At 37.8% G+C, this 19,797-nt stretch overlaps 2 protein-coding genes across 6 annotated transcripts; one reads left to right on the top strand and one right to left on the bottom strand.

The window, feature by feature from the left end:
* The first annotated feature begins 993 nt into the window (after positions 1-993).
* Positions 994-6,586, top strand: LOC135623405 (uncharacterized). 5 transcript variants are annotated; one of them, XM_065126330.1, is made up of 7 exons: positions 1,088-1,141; positions 3,111-3,214; positions 3,389-3,633; positions 4,533-4,620; positions 5,998-6,064; positions 6,178-6,231; positions 6,306-6,586. In XM_065126330.1, exons 2-6 carry the CDS (start codon positions 3,141-3,143, stop codon positions 6,229-6,231), a joined length of 528 nt encoding a protein of 175 aa, XP_064982402.1. In that variant the 5' UTR covers positions 1,088-1,141; positions 3,111-3,140; the 3' UTR covers positions 6,306-6,586. The 5 variants fall into 5 exon arrangements, with proteins under 5 accessions (XP_064982405.1, XP_064982403.1, XP_064982402.1 ...); XM_065126333.1 differs by having other exon boundaries at positions 994-1,141; positions 3,384-3,633; positions 6,178-6,586; XM_065126331.1 differs by having other exon boundaries at positions 994-1,141; positions 3,375-3,633; positions 6,178-6,586.
* Positions 6,587-7,565: 979 nt separating this feature from the next.
* Positions 7,566-12,744, bottom strand: LOC103998501 (protein SOSEKI 3). The gene is made up of 7 exons (XM_065126329.1): positions 12,586-12,744; positions 12,221-12,494; positions 12,054-12,123; positions 11,859-11,974; positions 10,826-11,759; positions 8,155-8,441; positions 7,566-8,063 (listed from the first exon to the last, which is right to left on the bottom strand). The coding sequence occupies exons 2-7, from the start codon at positions 12,429-12,431 to the stop codon at positions 8,038-8,040; spliced, it is 1,644 nt and encodes a 547-aa protein (XP_064982401.1). The 5' UTR covers positions 12,432-12,494; positions 12,586-12,744; the 3' UTR covers positions 7,566-8,037.
* Between the last annotated feature and the right edge of the window lie 7,053 nt (positions 12,745-19,797).

Genomic DNA, 19,797 nt, shown 5'->3' with positions numbered 1-19,797 from the left:
TTAAAAATAGAGTCAAAAAAGTTTCATTCGTAGGTTTTCAGGATACTAACGATATTTTCGCAAATACTAGGTGATACCACTACTTGTTGGATTGACCACTGATGATACCATTGTCTACTCTGGATGGTACTACCGCTTGATATCATGGGAGATTGTGTATTGGTAGTACTACCATCAGTCTGGATGATACCATCATCGGGTCTTTCAAAAAACATACATTTCATATATTCTAGCTCATAGGTGGTTCCACCGCTTGGTTTAGCGATGCCACCAACTTGTTTTGATATGGTCACTGAATGAGCCTTCTAATGGGCCCAACTCAGTCCTAGATCAAGCCTAATGGACCCTTAATTGAGTTAGTAAGGTTACACTCAAAACTAACTTAATTTAAGACCTAACTTAATTGAGTTAGTAAGACCTAACTACGACGATCAAGATATAAACGATTAAAATATAATAATTCTATATTATTCGATATATCATTGGTTACTCCTAGCGTATCGTACTTTTCTTCGACATATTTCTTGATCTTTTGGTATATTGACTTCCGTAATATCCGATCTTAGCATAATGTTTGATTTTTCTAGCCCAATCGTCTGATTCTTCTATCTTAATCATTTTGTCTTTTCAAAATTAGTCATGTATCCCTTTTCTAAAATATTAATTAGATCACAAACTCATTAATTGATATCATTATCAAAATTTAAGATTTAACATTTAACTGAGTAAAACAGGTAGATATTACTTATTTGATTTAAAGTTTTTTTTTTTGGGGATAAATTGGTATTAGGGCAAACATGGAATGGCAGTATCCAATCCTCTCGCACGGTTTCCATCCTTCCACCGCACATTGTTTTGAGAGGAGAAGAATAATAAATAATATTAATGTAATAGAAAAGCCTGATACGGTGGTCTCCAAAATATCCAAAGCCGCCACGCCCATCGAATCTATAAATATCCCATTAAAATAGATGCATCCAACGTACGGTCGAGATTGCCTATTCTGCCATCATCATTGGGTAGAGATCGACGGCTGTCGTTTCGCGACCAATCACCGCGGCCTTTAAGACGAACGGACGACGGTATCCCAATGCCGCCCCAGCATCCACCCCGTCGTCAAAGGAATTCCAGGGAGCAAAAGGTATGCCAGCCCCCCTCGATGCGATCTTCTTCCTCTCACCCTCTCTCCTTGTTCGAATTCTGAGTTGAGATATTGCCGTTGATGCAAGAAATTTTTGGTTTTGCCCTACTCGTGGTCTCTTTTTCTTTTCTGGTTCGGGCGCTTGGCTGATCAAAGAATGAATTTGAATTCTGAGTTGAGTTGTTGCCGTTGATGCAAGAAATTTTTGGTTTTGCCCTACTCGTGGTCTCTTTTTTATTCTGGTTCGGGCGCTTGGCTGATCAAAGAATGAATTGGATCGATCGTTGTTTCTTGTGATGCTTTTGCACGGTGAATTTAGCTGGGCGATGGGTGATTCCTGGATGGGGAGAATTAGGCGTGAAGGGAAGAGAAACGGATTATCTCGTTTAGATGCGAATACGTGAGAGAGAATCGGAGGAAATTCGATTCTCTTCGAAACCCTTATTTTTTGCTTCTTCCCCATATTGGGGAGATTTGAAGCTGATTTTTGTTTTCCTATCAAATCGTGTTCTTATTGCCCCTTGTGTTGTAACAAAGTGAAATTAACAACTCATCCCTTTCTCTTCCTCTATTGACATACGTTATTATCCTAACTTAGACAGAGTCGTGTTACTTGAACTGAAATTTGTGTTGGATAGGTGTTTCTTGTTGTCTGGAGTTGTTATCATCTCATAATTTCTGGTTACTAAGTACTTCATGGCATCTATGATGATAGATTGAATAATTGTGGAAACAATATATAGAACTTAGTGGGCGAGAGAAGTTTTTTTTTCTTTTTTTAAATAGAAATGCATTTAACTCAAAAAGTGATTACAGCTTGTGCTCTGGAGGTCACCACACAATAGACTACGGAAGAGAGGTGGTACCTCCCCTAGCCAAACAAAAGTTGACCTAGAGGTTCTAGCAAATTTAGCTAGCCAGTTTGCACATTCGCTACCCTTCTCGAACAAATGGGAGAGTTCTACATGATAAAAAAAGAGAGATGATATAAAAAAAAAGAGAGTTTTGTGCGAGAATAGCCGTCTCCACATCTGACATCACAATAATTTATAGAATTCCTTCCTTGCTGACTAGAATAACCCATCTTTTATAGCAACAAGCTCATTGTAGAGGCTCCCTGTACCAGTATTGAATTTACCCAGGAAAGAACCAATATGAGTTCTTAAGAGTAAACCCAAACCCCCCTCCTTTGACTACTATAGGAGCAGTCGACAATCAATTTGACACAGCCTTGATCCGGCTTGTCCCGCCTAACCACTATAGATGAAGCAATCCATTATGTGCCATCCCCATTCAACAGGAGTGAGAACTTGCCGTGACGCCCTAAAATTAAAAAAAGAGGCAATGGATGCTACAGTAACTTGGGGTTGTGATACTCTTTAGCTTATGTAGAAATTTCAAATAACAAATACACTAATGGTATTATTATTCACAGTGAAATATACCAATGATTGCAAAGTAAGAAAATAATGTGATAAACGTTATGGATTCTGCCAAGGATTTATGTTAGATGGTTTAGTTGGTACGTGATTTTTTTGGCAAGTTACATGTACCAATGACTTGTGGTACAATTTGTGGAACAAGAAATTAGCACATTTTATGTGGAACAAGAAACATTCCCATCATATGTCTACTATTGAACCATACTACGAGGGACATCCAAAGCCATTGCAATATTCTCGTCTTAAACCATGATCAGATTGTTCCTTTTGTGGTATTCATTTAGTTGATTTGATTTTACATTTGGATGTGAAACAATGTATTTTTATTTATATTCCGTAATTGTTCCAATGTTACTAAAGGCATTTGCAAAAAAGTAAACAGAGAAACTGAAATTGTGGTTTTCATTTAAGTCATACGGTGCTTTCTTGCTCACTACTACTATTTATTTGCTGAACATTTTAGAACTTCGATGTTGCTCATGCAGATGGATTTAGAAGCTCATTGTTTTTTCCTTTTTTACTGATAGGAATGTGGAAGCTACATTAGATATCACTAGATGAGCTGTCATGGAGGCGTGATATTGATAGATGAATGCTCCTGCATAAGTTACGTAAATTTAGCTTCCATGGGGTAGGCATTTCTGTTTCTTGAGATGAGGATGACAAGCTATTTATTTCTGTATGTTTGCAATTTCTTTTCTGGACGATCTGCAGTAGTTACCTTAGCTAATTCATTTTTGAATGTTCATTCTTCTTTTTGTATTCATGGAACACCATTTAGTTTCTTTAAGTTTGTGCAGAGCAGTTGTTGTTTGGGCATCCAAGCTGAAACCAGATCAAATTCAGAAAGAACACTGATGTCATCCTTTTGGAGAGATCAATCTTCAAGGTGTTGGATAAGGCAATGGTCATCAAGTTCAAGGGAAATGGAAAATGATTTTGGCAACTTTAACTCCCTTGATGCACACCGTCCTTTGTGCCTCACATCTGTTTCAAAGGACATGAAGGTTCCACTGGAAAATAAAAACAACCATCCCTTTATTAATCAAGGTCTGTCTCAAAATGGTATTGAAAATTTCCAGCTTGATGAATATTGTTTTCTAATCAAATCCTGATGCTTGTTGATTATTTTCTTTACAAATTTCATGATGAAATATCAGTATGTCCTATCACATATGACTTATTATGTAGTAATACCATTTTAAAATAATTGTTATGGTCTTGTTTAGTTTGACTACTTCACTCATGTGGACATTTGTTGAGTCACATATAGAATTTGCATGAGATATATATTGGTTATTTGTTATGTAGTGAACAGAGTGGAAATTTGATAACCGAAAACATTTTTTTCTAAGAAAAAAAGCAGGTCAAGTTACATTTATGGTAATAATATCGTCGCTTATTTGCTGGGCTCTTGGTCAGGGTATGTGTACCTGGCCGGCCTTGGTTGCACTATGCATACATAACAGGGTTGCCATGTTCTACCATATGAACATCAAGATATGTTAGTTTCTTCTGTACACATTCATTTTGTCAATATTGCTTTTGGTAATATTACAATTAACAATATTGTGGGCTGAGAGTTGAGGAGTTTTCTGTTTGAGGCCTTGATTGATGGGCCTTTTGTGAGAAATACATCTTTACTTTGTTATCCATATTTTTTCATTATTAACAAGCCGAAAATGGCTACATATTATCAGAAGGTTGAAGTAGGAAATAGCTGGATAACTTTTTGTCTGTGCCTACTTATTAGTTTACATTGTTTTGTACTTTTGTACTTGAGTAATATCTGCAGTTTTGCTGGTTTATACATATTAGTTTACATTGTTCTTTACTGTTTATTGTTTAACAAAGCTCATCAAAAGTTTCCATATTATTTGTCACCGGGGATTGGAGGATAAAAAAATTGCTCATGTTAATGCTCAAGAATTGTAACCTACATTTTGCAGCTGCTTTAGCTTGGAATGAGATGAGACAAGAATGGGTAGGAGACCAACCAAAAAGTTGCCGCAGAATACCAAGGGAACCATCAATAAGGTAGACACCTTGGTCCCTCATCATTTCTATTAGATTTGACTGTGAGTTCTTCGTATATAGGTGTAACTTCTGCATTTGAAGACTGTATTACTCTATAGGCAGGAGTTAAGACCTGTGCATTATTTTCCTCTCACATTAAATTATATGATCAATTTGCCTGACATTTGTTGTGTGTCAGTATTATATTTTCTAAGTCAGCACTTTGGAATTCTCATTGAGAGCACATGTTGGTTATAGTCCTACTTCTATCATAGAAATTTCTTTTGTTGATCTACAGCTGGTGATGCTAAGATTTTGACCCAAACTAAGTGTCTTGGTGTTTGATGAATGCTTGAGAAACTCATGATTGTTAATGCTTTGAGCAAATGAAAATTGAAGTTTGGCTCATATACAATGCAAAGCAGGTGACATATCTGGCATAAAGTTTTTAGAGTATAAAAGGATTAGGAAACTCCAATTAGTTTCTGGAACTGACCTATGTAACATGGCAGTTGGGCAGCCTGGCTGAAAATGAGCAGAGAGATTATTTTATGTTGGGAATAAGATGATATTATCAACCAAGCCTATTGCTTTTGCTAAATGTTCAGTGGATGGACCTTGGTGCCAAGTTATGATATTTTTCTTTGCAACTTGGATGATCAGGATTCAAGCCAAGAAAATAGTTTCTCTGCTTGCGCGGTTAAAATACATATATCTACCCTCTTTAGACTTTGCATTGATGGAAGCTTTTTATGTTGGTGTATATTTTGCTTTCCTTATTGGACTGTGGAGTTGAGGAATGTACAATGGAAAGGTAAACGTTAGAGAATATTTGCTTTTTGGTGAATTAGAGGATTAAAAGAAGTAGAAAGACATAGGACTTGATTTGTTAACAAACAACTATTTTTGCTACCATATTAGGTGTCAAGCTCAAGTGCCTTTATCGTTGTAGTAGCAAATGATTTGATTAATACTCTTGCACACTATCTCATTGATAAAGAATAGGTCCTGTTTACTCCCCGCCTTCAGGGAATTGGTTTGAGTTCTCTTGCACACTATCTCAAGGTAAAATGTTGGTACCGTTTTAGTCCAAGAGACTATCAGTTCACATGTTTCCATAGTGAGGAAATTTTGTTCAAATTAGGGTTGTAAATTTGGCATTCATGGCATGAGTGCATCTAAATCTTTGCAGCTGCAGGTATAAGATTAAGCTAAAATCCAGTTCACATGTATTTTTAAACAATATCATTTTCTAATTTCAAATTCTCTGTAACTGTATGTTCCAAAGACCTAGAATGGAGCTTTTAGTTTTGTTAATCAAATACTCATTATATTACTATGAATATATCATGATGGTAATCTCTATTCCCTTAGCGTTCAATTATTTGTCTTGTTCAGCTGGTGCTCAACATATGATGACTTGCTATCGACAAGCCAACCTTTTCCAGAGTCAATTCCATTATCTGTAAGTCCATGCTTCCCTATCTTATTTTCCATATAGTTCTAAATCCAGAATGTTTTTAGAATAATCTTTTAGATCTTCTTATACATTATTGTATGTTTATTGGTCATATGCAGGAAATGGTAGATTTTTTGGTTGATATTTGGAACGAAGAAGGGCTTTATGACTAGGTAAGGACTCTCAGTGGATATCATATTATTGTTGAGACATATTTAAGGCCTGGCTCACATAGCCCCTGTCACAGGCGGTGCCTCAACTTACTTGACTTCTGATTAAAAGATGATTTTGTCAGCTCCAGGGTTGTTAAATTTAGTGTCTTGTGTTGCACCCTAGTAATGGAGCTCCATGTGTCGTGAGCTCCGAGTATATTTTGTAACCCGAGCTGCTGGCATGTGTTTGAAAGTTTTCTTTTATAGAATTTCGAGAAATTTGCTGACTGAAAGCTTGTAATACAATGTCACTCCGGCTCTGTACAGAAAAGCGATGTTCATGATTTATCTCATATAACTGTGTTCTTATTTTGAAGCGTCAGATTCCTTGGCTTCATAAAATTGCAATAGCAAAGAGCTCAAACTGTAGCTGTGTCAATGTCTTGAGATGGTCTGGTGGATCAGATTCCTCCTTGATTTTAATTATGTCAATCTTGTTTTATGTTATTTTATTACATCTTACAGTTGCAAACTATTTTGTCCAATGTGATCCATGGCATTGTCCTACCGTGCCAGAGACTCCATGGGCATGCTTTTCATCCACCTCAAACATTCTTGATCGGGAACCCGAAAGATCGTACCAGATTTATATGGCACATGAACATTCTTTTCATGGATTCCAAAAAGTTTGTCATTCACCTGCAAGTCGAAACAAACAATAGAACAATTGATGTGACACAACACATGATCAGTGTGGCAGCTCTGACGCATAAAAACATCCTCTTCAGGACCACACGAACGAGAGAGTTCGGTTGCTCTCATTCTGAGGGCAGATCCAGCATTTATAGCACACAGTTGGTATTGTGCAAAACGAGGGGTTGAATATCACAGGAAGTAGCAACATAATGCAAATAGATTATACCGATACATCATGATGAGTGTGAGTATCCGCAAATCTTGCAAACAGTGACATGACTCCCATTATTTTGCTCTTTTGACAAAAACATAAGGACCACATCAAAGCAGTTGTATCCTTACATTTTACAAGTGAATTCACTGAAGTCGAAAAGAGAGAAGCAATAAATACTACACTATTTGACTTGTTCATTTCTTTCAATCAACCATTCAAAAGCCGACAGCAAGTTAAATAAAAATGCATAATTACAAGGAAGAAAACATTTTTTTCATGATCTATATATATCAAACCCCCGCGATGCCATTATCAAAGAGGAATCACCTTATCGGATACATCATATCCTTGGTAAAATAAAAATACTCACCTTCGGCACATGGTGGACAAGATAGTTCTTTAACATAATGGTCAATTGACACGGGCAACCAGAATACTACACCCAGATTTCAATAGTTTTCTCATAAAATGAAAAGTGTTCTGTAAAGATTTTCAAGTTGAAGCCAAGCACAGCTCACCTTCATCTTTGTTATGTACATGCGACAGTGTCATGCAGCGTGTTTTATTGTACCACCAAAAAAGAGAGCAAACTTAGCTCACAGTGTGTAAGGAATTGCTCTCTTCTTGCAGCTTAAAAGCCACAAGACATTAGTGGAACAATGACATTTCTTTGCAGGTAGCCAACTTATACGTTTCTTGCTGGGGTTGTCAGAATAAGACAACTCAAAAGAACTGGAATAAGTAAAAAAAAAACGAATAAATGGCACTTACAAGCACTTTAAATGCTGGACAGATTCCTCCAAGCACAGCTGTAAAGAAAGCAGCTGATACTGAAATGGGACATGATACATTAACACAGAGTTCCTGTGTTCATTCAGAGGTATCTTCAATATCATCACCTAGTGATCTAGACTCGATTATGAACCGAGCTCCAGATTTAAGCCTGCAGGAAAATAGTGAAACAGAAATTGAGGGGCAAGAAACCAGTAACTATAAAGATTCAGCGAGAGGGAACATGGACAATAAGACTCAACTTTCTTCGATCTTGATCACCTTCTCTTTTTCTTCTCTGTAAAATTCTGACCTCACAGATGATCCCTTATCTATAATCCTTTCGTTTTCACCATATGATGAATTGAGTGGTGAGAATTTGCTAGAAGAGTTCCCCATTATTTCTGAAATTTGGGACATCAAAGTTCCATTCTGATTATCCCTGGACTGTGTGCAGGATGTAATTTTCATTGTACTAGGGAGGCACTTTAACTGAGCTGAATCTGCTTCCTTTTCCTTGTTCCTTCTCGAATGAGGCATGTTGTGGTTCCTGTATCAGTAGGATTTCTTTATATATACAATATTTGAACCAAAGTTGTAAATTGGAGAATTTTTAAATATAAAGGATGCTATGTACAAGTCCATATATGTAAGTACAAAAGCAAATCTGGTATCATGAGATTTGTAATTTCAATTATGATGTTCAATTTAATGAGGTCAGCATTGTTCGGTACAATATAGGAATAATTTTATTCTGTGTTATCATGATCTTGCAGAGCTGGCGCTCATTCGACTACCAAACCCTTATGCAACCTGGTGTCTCAGCCAAAACACTTGACCATAAACTCATGCCTAGCTTATCTATTATTTCCAACGGTTACTACAAACCAAGTCTTAACTTAAGATGCTAAATTCCTCAACAAGCAAGTGCATTGGCACTTGGTTTGATGGGGATTTCCAACCTACAAACCAAGTCATAACTTGAGATGACTGTGCCAATGCAACCTACAAACCACTAAACTGTCCCTTATTTGGATTGTGCCAACGCAACCGACAAACCAAGTCATAACTTAAGATGCTTCATCCAAAACTTTTAGTTAGATTTGTAGGTTGCATTGGCTCAGTCCTAATCAGATGGGGATTTCCATAGGAGAGTTCATTTTGACAAGTTCTAGATGGGGTATTGTGAACTTACACAGGTGTCCACAAGGATTTTGCAGCCAGGACCTATAAAGTATTGCACACTAAGATTTATGAACCATTATGTTACAGATATAATGGTCCCTCTCTCTGTCATGTAAGACGTGATGCAGATAATTCACTACATCTTTCTCCAGAAGTCATTGAGTTAAAAAACACTATCAGATTCTACAATTTCTGTCCTACAACCCTAATGACTGAAGCTCCTATATCCGTGGACATGATCACCTTTGAAAGGAACATAAATAAAAAACTTCGACAAAAACCAGAAAACTTCGTCATGTGAATTAGGCTAATAGTACTAGCATTTGCATGCTGGCCAAATCAAGGCCAGGATATCAATGATCCTAGACTCAGTAGCTGTCAAAAAGCACAAATCGACCTTTGTCTCTAAAGTATCGTCAAGAAAAAAAATCCAAGATTATCTCTTCGAAACTTGAAATCTACTGCACATTCACTCAAAAGCACTGTAACAAAAGATATCCTTTCTTTCTGGCAGTTGAAACATTTTTTAATTTTCTTTCTTCAACTCATAAGAAATATAGTTGCACTGAATAACACAATTCTGCATTTTATTATGGCCCCTCTCTCATTCTTTGTGGGTTGTTAGTATCAATCCGCTTAACAAATTCTTTGCTACTGAATGCAAATATCACTCCTTGTCATTTCCATGCTTCCAGTAACCCCGTACAATGGTGATTTATCTATAGCTCATACAAAAAGAATTTATAACTCAAGAATATGATTTATAACTCTGTTAGAAAATATTATTCGGTTTAAGCATAAATAACATAGCCACAGTAGCTCATGTATCACTTCACCACCGTTTCTTCAACAAGTACATGGACCAAAGCCTGAGAGTTCAAAAAGAAAATTAAGAAGCCAAAATGGAGGGGAAACTACACTATTTCCAAAGTTTGAAATGGTAATTATCTAAAAACCTCATTTAAGAGTTAGTTCAATAATTTATTGTACCTGGTTACAAAAGAAAAAGGTTAGCTTCAGTACACTCGATGCAGGAAGAGATATGAGGCATGCTACCTAATATCTCTGGAAACGATCAAACTGCATTACCTATTAAATGAAATTTGCACACTTGATGAATATATGCAGGATATTGTCATGATGAAGCTTTATCACATATAAGTCCTGCCAACTTTATCATCAATTATGAGGATTTTACTGTCTGCAGATATAACTGCATATTACTTGTAAGCAATATGGAAATGAGAGAGGAAGTTCTCCTTCCAGTCAGTTGCAACAAAAGGGAAGCAAGATATGTATCAACAGGAAGAGCAAATATGTTTTCAGCAGGCCTACCCAAAACATGGAAAAAAAAAGGACAAGAAGCAGATCAAACACACCTTTCCATGTCCTGAGTGTTTCAAATCTCAGTCCTTTAGTGTAGCCAAGGAGGAAAAGAAAAATTTTCAATATTTTTTTTTTCTCATAATATTTTTTCCCTTGAAACTAGACAACTGATTAAATTCCTTAACTGCACAAATTACAGATAACCCTATGGTCAAGTGAAGATGAGACAATCAATTTAGCAATGATATCACAAAGCGAGCTTCCAAGTTTGTTCCCCAATAAACATACTTATGTTATGATTTTCAGACCATTCGTGTTTACCTAAAGGCTAGTCAATCAAGTAGAATATATGCAGAACATCAACACTTACATGGAAATATTTCTATTCAGAATATTGATTTAAGCAATTAAATTCTGCACTACCTTTCCTCACCAAAGGAAGACGATCGTTTTAGACTAGAAACTCCTTCCACTATTTCCTCTTTATACTTGTTTGTTTCAATCATGCTCCCACTAAAATGTCCCTTCTTTTTCAGACTTACGCCAATTTCTCTTCGGCTCTCTGGCAAGCCATTAATTCCCCCCAGAACCATTGAATTGGCAGACAATGGTGAGGCGAAACTTGTACCAGTGAACCTTGTCCTATAGGTTGGCATAAATCCAAGGCCATAGTGGTCTTTCACAGAGGTTGATCCACAAGTAATCAGGTGCATAAGCATATTTGTGGCTTTAAATTTTGACCTGTTTGGGAGGAAAACTTCCTCCGCTTCCATAATCCTAAAGTTGTTCCTTCTGCTTACTTCATCTCTAATCAAGGACTCCAAGGTATTCATCTTCCCACATGAAGGATCACTGGGAAGTGTTAAAGGTGGTGATCTCTCAACATTATTGGTTTCAAGCTCCTCCTTTGAACACATTGTCTGCTCATTTCGAGGCCTATCATCTGTTGGGACACCAACAATTCGAGTGATCGATCCATGACTCATACTTCCTCGGTCGTCGGTTTGAGTGGAGGCATCCTGAGCTCCAATGGGCTTGCAGATCCTGTACTCCATCGGGTTCGGGGAACCCAATGCTGATGGCGGGGAAGTTCTAGCACCAGGCTTCGGCGAAAAGTTCCCCAAGGAGCCTGATCTACAGGCCGAGGGACATAGCACATATCCTTGTGCAGCAGGAGAATGAGGAGGAGTTGGTTGCTTCGGTGACGGCGGGGGAAGCATAGGCTCCCTAATCATAATCATTGCAGAAGACGAAGAACAAGAAGCTTCTTGGCCTTTATAACAGATTGTCGGTGGCTCTTGCATAGGGTATTTCAGATTCTGAGTCATTCCATTGCTTATGCCATCACTGTTCCGATCTGAATCGAACATAAGCATCATTCAATCTGGTCATAGAATTATATTCTTCCGACTTCACTAACAATTAGATATAGTCTACACGCAAATCCACGATGTACCTGGAGGGGTTTGATCCAAGAGTTCGGAACCCTTGAGCACGTACTCATTGCCCTGCGACGGCAGGATCAGATCGTCCTCGGAGAGGTCATGCCACACAAATCCATTCTTGTAGCTCCTGCACCATCGCCGACCCATTAGCTGATTGCAGAGTTGAAATCTAGGGTTCTTGCGGTCTCCAATCTCGAGAAATTTACCTCTTGGAGGACCAGGAGTACATGGCGGCCATCCCCTTGCCTCTCAGCACGTTAAGCCTGTCGATCACATCTACGGAGGAAGAGACACACACAGGAAAAGTCAACCCCTGGATGCATCAAGATCGCTCCTTTTCTCTCCCATTCGCCCGAAACCGGTCCACACTAACCTCTGAGGTAGAGTCCTTCGGGGGAAGAGAGCGGGACTTCGATGAAGTGCGGGTGCTCGAGGTGGCGATTCCGGCAGAGGTAGTACACCACGGGAATCTTCCCCCCTCGGTGCCGCTCCTGCAGGCGCTGCTTCAGAGCCGGCTCGGTCCACACTTTGGACCTCTCCGGACTCGCCTGCGACGCGTGCCTTCGCATCATCCGTGCATCCATTTCTCGCCTCCTTGCCGTTGGACTTCACTTCGCGGTAAAAGGCGCGTTGGCGCTCATGGTTCTCTTCACAAAGTGGCAGGGAATTCCGTGCAATTTGAGATCAGAAGAAGAAGAAGACGAAGAAGAATGAGGAGGAGAGATTATGGTCGAACACCTTGAAGTAGCCAATTAACGTCTACGATTATTATATACTTGGAGTTCCGCCGACGGAGGGGGAAGGAGCACGAGGAGGAGTAGGAGGAGGAGGTGGTGGCGGGTGGCAGCTCGCTGTCAACGCAGGAAGGAGTGCGAAACGACGTGCGGCTTATTATGTGGGGAAGAAGACAATGTGTTGGTCGGTTTGGTTATCATCGACTGAGGATGGCAAGTAAAATTCACTGCATACACTCCCAACTTGTGTGTTTTTTTTGAAAGTTATAAAAATAAATATACATAATAAAAATATAAATTGGATCAAACTTTTGAGTATATGATATCATATGTCATATAATATTCAAATAACATTTGAACAAGTAAAAGAATAACACTCGAAATATTAAAAAAAAATTAGAAGGGGTGATTGTATATTAACTCTTTAATTTATTTTATTTATAGAGATAAAATTGTATATATTAATTCTTTCAAATCTACGTCGAATCTATATTGATGGGAGCATTGCATAATGCAATGAACCGTCCTTGCTTAGTAGTGAAAACAACCGAGCAAAGACTCAGCAAGCAAATCATCGATGAATGATTTGAAATCTCTCTTTGGGCTTCTTTTTGACCGCTCCCAATGGTCAGTACGTCGACCAGTTCGCGGTGTGGTGTCTCATTTAGTGGAAAGCTTGCCCGCTTCTGACGGCACTCTACATCGAAAAGCATCAAGTATTTAAGAAGGTGTCTGACTAACTTTTTCTCTCACCAATGACATCTATGGAACTGGAAATCTGATTTATTTTCTTGCAGAAGAACTGGAGTTTGACCATTTAGAAGAAGAAGGCTTCTTTTAACTCTTCGGCCAACTGGGGACAAATTTGCTTGTGATTTATATTTCACAGAGTCACTCAGGTCAGCCAAGAAAAGATTGTCATTTTACTAATCAATCCTAAGCATTAATGTTAGATTCCCTTTGAGCTTTACTATATGTAAATAGAATAGTTGATGCTTTCAATCCTTCCAAACTCGTCAAGAACATAAAAATCTCAAGTTCCATGTAGCAGATAACAACAGAAAAATCTAAAGACTATACTGCTGATATCATCAGAGAACTAATTTCTCCAGCTTGATGGATCTCCTTTTAGAGTTTAATCTAATCTCATATCAGAGTACTTCGATGCTTTTGCCATCAATTTCCTGGACAGATCATCAGATTTGATGCCACAAAGTAATGTTAGCTGCAAATCATTGTACACGTCTGCCCTCTATCTTCCCCTGCTTTTGTACAGACTTAAATGTTTCTTATTCTGAGACTTGAGGGTGACTTGCAGATTAAGATTAGGCGTATTGTCACTTCACTTCATAAAATAAAGAGCAGGTCTGAAGGTGCAGCACCAGCTTCCAGTCTCAGCTCTGCATCCATTTGCCTGGAGACTATCATCCACATGCAGAGCTGGACTTGTCTGCAATATGCCATTATTATGTGGGACATCAGAATGAGGTATTATGATATTACATTGTGACCTATGGTTTTGTCCTTGTTGATTGTAGTAACGGAGGGTTGGGATCACAGCAGTATCAGAATGGTAAATTAGAGGACATTATGTAGCATTAGTACAAGAATGTCCAATGCACATGAGGAATAGTATGAAGAAGATAGTGTGTGCATTGCTTCCCATCTCCCCTACATATCTCAATATCACCACTTTTTTCACCTTGCTTGTAGTTCTTGTTCACCTCTTATGGACCAAATTAGAGCTTTGTTAGATCTAATTTGGCCGAGACATCAACTGAATCAAATTAGAAATTTTCTAAGATATAAGATGCCTGAGTTATGATTGTTCCATTGGTCACAAGTCCTATTTCCATTAAATTTTCTCAAATTTTAGGATGAGTTCTGCAAAATAGTCTCCCTACGAAATCAAAATTTTGAATCACAACAACATCACCATCAGAATCAAATTAGAAATTTTTTAAATCTAATTAGGTTTCATTAGTGACAAAATGCAATTGCACCAACTAAATCTTCTTAAATTTGAGGATGATTTCTACAAAGCAGTCTCAATCAACTCTCTTGAATTGGTAAAACTTTTTCAATCTTTCAATTTATCCTTGTTTACATGGATTCTTGTAAGGGGAAAAAAGAAGAACAGAACACTATTACATGTTACAATGAGTACTGCAACTTGCTCTCAAATGTGAGCACCAGCATCAAAACCTGGTCCATTGAGCTTTCCCCAATTAAGGGATTGGGACATGCATGATGTTCCACCTAACATGTTCTCAAAGAACATGGTAAGTGTTAGTTGTTTTGCTTATGAGTTCTTTACCTTCCCATTGGATAATTTGACACAGTTGTGTGAAGTTTAGATATATTGTGATGAACAATGCTGAAACAAATTAGTATCTAACAACAGATACATTTACTATTATTTATATTAATTTGAACTTAAGCATTTCATTTAGAGCATATTCTGCCTAAAATTTAAGTTAAATTTTTTTTATATGACAATTTATTTTAATTTAATTTTTTAACATATGACAATGTTTTAGTTGAGCTTTTATCTTGCTATTTTAGTTGAGATTTTCAACTACAAAGATGGTTATTTGTTTATGTTACTAGATAAAATTGTTTTAACCATAAGTCAAACTTTTTTTTTAGTTTATGTTATGTTTTATTTTATATAACAATGACTTTTATGTTGCACACTATAATTTGTCATTATATAAATGATTATATATATATATATATATATATATATATATATATATATATATATATATATATATATATATATCTAAGATGTGATTTGAATTTGCATGTGCAGGTACGATGAGGTGCTATTGAGGGGTCTTAGGGATTTCCCATAGGAATTCAAGGATATATGATCTTCCTAGATAAAATACTATCTCATATGTGGATTTAAGTTTTACGAGTTTTTGTGCATCAATCTTCGCACGACAATGAACACCTTTTTGAAAAATTTGGGGCTTTTGTTTTCTTTTCTTCTGCTGCACATATGATATCACCCATAAATTTTCCTATAATAGTATTAGAGCCAGGTTGTTCGTGTTAAAGATTGGTTTTGAATTACGTGTGTTATGTTTTAGAAAATCTTTTGACGTCAAAATCGTTGACGCAAAAATGAGAAAGGGTAGCAATTGTTGCTGCCCTTGTTGCCCTCGTAGATGGCAGCTTGCTACCCATCTACATGCGTGAAGCCACTTGTAGTGGCAATCGCAAGGGCGGCAACCGCAGGTAGGCGGCACAACGCCTGCAGGCGCAACAACTATTGCTGCACGCAGTTGCAGCCATATGCGGCCAACCACCTCACAAGTAGAGCCGCCTGTGCGCAGGCACTACGCTTGCAGCGCAAGCGACAACGCTCGTGGGCATTGCTTACAAGCACGCCACAACGCTTGCAAAAGGGGACGCCGCTCACATGGGCGACGCCAGCGAGCACTACACCCGTGGGCATAGCACTAGCGGGGGTAAGGGTGCTCGTAGGCAGGAAGGCAGGGTAGGGATTAGAGTTTTCTAGGCAAAAGATAGTTTTGCCCCTAAGAATTTCATAAATTTGAGTTTTGTCCTTTTTGTCAATATTACTAAAATACCTTTGATAATTCAAAAAAATTCCTATATGTCCCCAATTTCAGAAAATATTAGTTAATTAAAAATTTTAAATTAATTATTATTATTATAATATATATTATATAGTAGTCCTGCATGATGATGATGTGTACATGTGATGTATGATGTAGACGGATGATCATGGATCATGTGATGTGTGTACATGTGATTATTGGAGCCTGCGAGCCTCCAATTTTATTCTCATTTATTGTGGGGACTACGTGCCTATGATTAATTTGTAATCACACGAGGAGGCACAGTAGGAGCGTAAAGCGAAAGCGGGACCCACGAGATTGAGATGAACGATCGTGATGCATGAAGATGCGTCGAGATACAAACGGAACCGATGAGGATAAGAAGGACGATCATAGGGCATGGAGATGCACTACTACACACATTGATCTTAATGTGAGTGATTAGGCCCACTTGCTCGGGCCTGATCATATTAGGCTGTGGTCCATGATAATCTAGTGTGATTGCTGGAGCCCATATCTTATTGGATATCAAATAAGCTCCTGAATTATTGAATCCCTTGGATGAGATCCAATAAGAGCTAATAAAAGATTATTGGGTAGAGACCCATTAATCTAATAAGCTTAGGTAATTGGATGATGATCTAATACCCAGTAGGACATGATCCATTAGGGTTAATTGGGGTCTCTATAAATAGGAGGGAACTAAAGGCCCATAGGTTGGGGCTTCTTTGTTGCCACCTCATATTCTCCTCTCCCCTTCTCCTCCTCAAATAGTAGGTGTGGAGATTTAAGGAGCATTATCGCAGCCCTACTATGTGGATCACTGCTAGAGAGGATGATGCTTGATCTCCTTCATCCTCTCCAATAGATCTATAGGGATTTAGGGATATACGATCTCCCTAGATAACATAACTATCTCACACGTGAGTTTTTGTATTGTGGGTTTTACACACCAATCTTCGCACAACGATGAATACCTTTAAGGAAATTTAAGATTTTTGTTTTCTATTCTTTCGTTACGCATATGATGTTAGATTTTCTTACAGTAGGGGCTAAGAAGACACTCCTCAAATCGCTACACAATCATCCTTTCCATGAACACCATGTGATCAAGAAGGTGTTGGCTCTTCTTATTATCCACATGCCTCAAACAAGGGTTGTTGGCTGAAGAGGGGAGGGGGAGAGGAGAATAGAAGGTGATAGCTAAAAGGGTCTAGCCTATCAACTTAACCATAATGGATCCTGTCCCATTAGGTACTAGATCTCTATCTAACTACCCAAGCCTATTATATTAGTGGATTTCTACCTAATAATCTCTCATTAACTCTTATTAGATCTTATTCATAAGAACCAATAATTCAAGGGCTTTCTAAATATCTAATAAGATAGAGGCCTAATATCGAGCTAGTCATGAGTCATACTTTTCAGAACTTCTTCTAACTCAATAAATTATTATTTTTATAACAATTCAATCGACTCATCAATTACGAATGTATTAGGCCACTACGCCTAGTCCCTAGACGATACAGGGGAATTCAATCCATTGGATCTGTCTATCCTTAATTACCGTATATCTATAGTCTGTTATTTATCTAATATCCTAGAGATTGTATATCAGACATGGTGTTGTCAGACCTATATGGTTTTTACTCGAGTCTCGCTCTAATCGGATTCTCCCGAAGAACTCATTCTCTCTCAATTTGAATGACCCTAGTAAGGGATTTACTTGAGCAAGAATACATAGGATATTCCTCTCGTGACACTGAGAGCGAGTGATCCTTTATTGACACTGAATTATCCTTGTAAAGTTAGTTGTCACTCCCGATGATCAGTTGTGCTAGATATAGAACTTCTAAGCTTATAAGTTCGGTATCAAAGAGTGGAGTACTCATACAGGATATTCTTAGTGTCTCAAGTCTAAGAATCAGATATATTATTGGGATAACAGAATCGCTGTCTAACAATGAGGTACCATCAACCATCCAACATTCAGTGAGCAGATTGATCAATGAACTCATTCTCTAATGAGCACCTACATTATATCCCTAGTGTCCCCATGACAATTATAAGACCAGCCACCTCCATCATATAGATGGATATACAATACACTAGTATATCCGATTATCTCGATGTCCTTCTCGAGTAACCTATGACCAGGATTATTTAGGGTCTTTGTTTGAAGGTGAATCGGTCTTATTATCAAGATCTCATTATTATCTGATTCTCATTACATAGATCCATGGATATCACAATATATGTAATAGGTAACATAAAGTGAAAAAAAAAATCAAATAAATAATAAGTAAAAAGAGTGTCTCTTGTCACATATGTCATCACTCACGTGATTGGCTTGTAAAGTACTTACAACTAGTAAGTACGATACATGAGATCATTTGATATGTCGTATAAGAATATTTAAGTGTAGAAGATTATGATATTTATCAGTTGGGCCAGCATCATCATCAAATGCCTCTAAGGTTAGGAGTTGGAAGCTAGCATAGATAAGCTCCTCTTGGATCTTCTGAATAAATGGTGATCGACTCGAGGTATAATTAGTTAAATCTTTACCCTTGGGCAATTAAAACTCTCAATGTATATCCTCTAATCATTAGCCTATCTATTGAAATTGTGCCTAAATGATATCCTCAGACTTAAGTAAGGCAAACTAAAGGTGGTGTGGTCCGCTAAACTCCACGATCGAGGATTGGAGTCTCCCATCCACTAGTAGTTTAGTAGGCTTCAAGTGTTCTTGGGAGTCGATGCCACATTGGGTTGGGAAATCTCGATGGGCATTGGTGGGACTATAGGTTTGGTGGGGCAAGAAGCATCGTCAACTAACTAATTGAAGTAAGAGCAAGGTGATGGTCTATATCATTCCCATCGATGTCTACACTTATTGAGTGAGGTTTAGAAAGACCTTGGTTGAGATGAGCATATAGGTCGGGTTATCTCTAAAAGAGAGAGGTCTCGGTCATTAAATAGATTCTAATATTACAACAGGATTTGAGGCGGAAGCTTGAGGTTTGAAAATGTTGGCTATTGCCCTTTATGAGTGAAGGTACTATGGGTTGAGGGCGAAGCTTTTTTATTGAAGTACTCATTGAACAGATTGGTGGGCTAATATTCCCATGATATGGGCTCTCCTTTTTAGTGCCAAAATATTAGAAGAAAAATCAATGACGTCCTAATCAATCTAACGTGGCTTGAGTCTACGTACTTAGGAAGGATGAGATGTTGCGAAGGTGTCTTTGGAACTTTCCTGAGGTCCGAGGCAAATGTGCCCATATGCTCCGAAGGTGACTTGCATGAAGACCAAGGTTATGTGTGGATTTCCTAACCTAATCCCTCCAACGTTCAAATTAGTCCAGAAATAGATGAGTACAAATAGTAAAAGAAATATTTTATTTTGATTATTATATCAAAAATAATTTTTTATATCGAGTAAAAGGAAAAGAATGTCTTACGAAATAGACTTCAAATGGATAGACTATAATTGTTGTCTTTTGGACCTATCCACGTGAGTCGTGAGAGGAGATAACTCATATTTTTTTAGTCTTGTGTCTACTTTGGTAGAAAGTCTTGTCTCTCTTATGCTAACCAAACTATCACGTGTATTGTCATTA

The sequence above is a fragment of the Musa acuminata genome, chromosome BXJ2-9 (assembly GCF_036884655.1).
Source record: "Musa acuminata AAA Group cultivar baxijiao chromosome BXJ2-9, Cavendish_Baxijiao_AAA, whole genome shotgun sequence".
Taxonomy (NCBI): domain Eukaryota; kingdom Viridiplantae; phylum Streptophyta; class Magnoliopsida; order Zingiberales; family Musaceae; genus Musa; species Musa acuminata.
This window is presented reverse-complemented; position numbering and strand designations above follow the sequence as displayed.

Excerpts from the sequence above, each read along its gene's own strand:
- LOC135623405 (XM_065126330.1), top strand. The coding sequence starts at position 3,141 with ATGAGCTGTCATGGAGGCGTGATATTGATAGATGAATGCTCCTGCATA. Across the intron at positions 3,215-3,388 it reads GTAAATTTAGCTTCCATGGG|TTGTTGTTTGGGCATCCAAG; the intron begins GTAGGCATTTCT and ends TGTGCAGAGCAG. Across the intron at positions 3,634-4,532 it reads CCATCCCTTTATTAATCAAG|CTGCTTTAGCTTGGAATGAG; the intron begins GTCTGTCTCAAA and ends TACATTTTGCAG.
- LOC103998501 (XM_065126329.1), bottom strand. The coding sequence starts at position 12,431 with ATGGATGCACGGATGATGCGAAGGCACGCGTCGCAGGCGAGTCCGGAG. Across the intron at positions 11,975-12,053 it reads TACTCCTGGTCCTCCAAGAG|GAGCTACAAGAATGGATTTG; the intron begins GTAAATTTCTCG and ends GCGATGGTGCAG. Across the intron at positions 8,064-8,154 it reads GGTGATCAAGATCGAAGAAA|GCTTAAATCTGGAGCTCGGT; the intron begins GTTGAGTCTTAT and ends ATTTTCCTGCAG.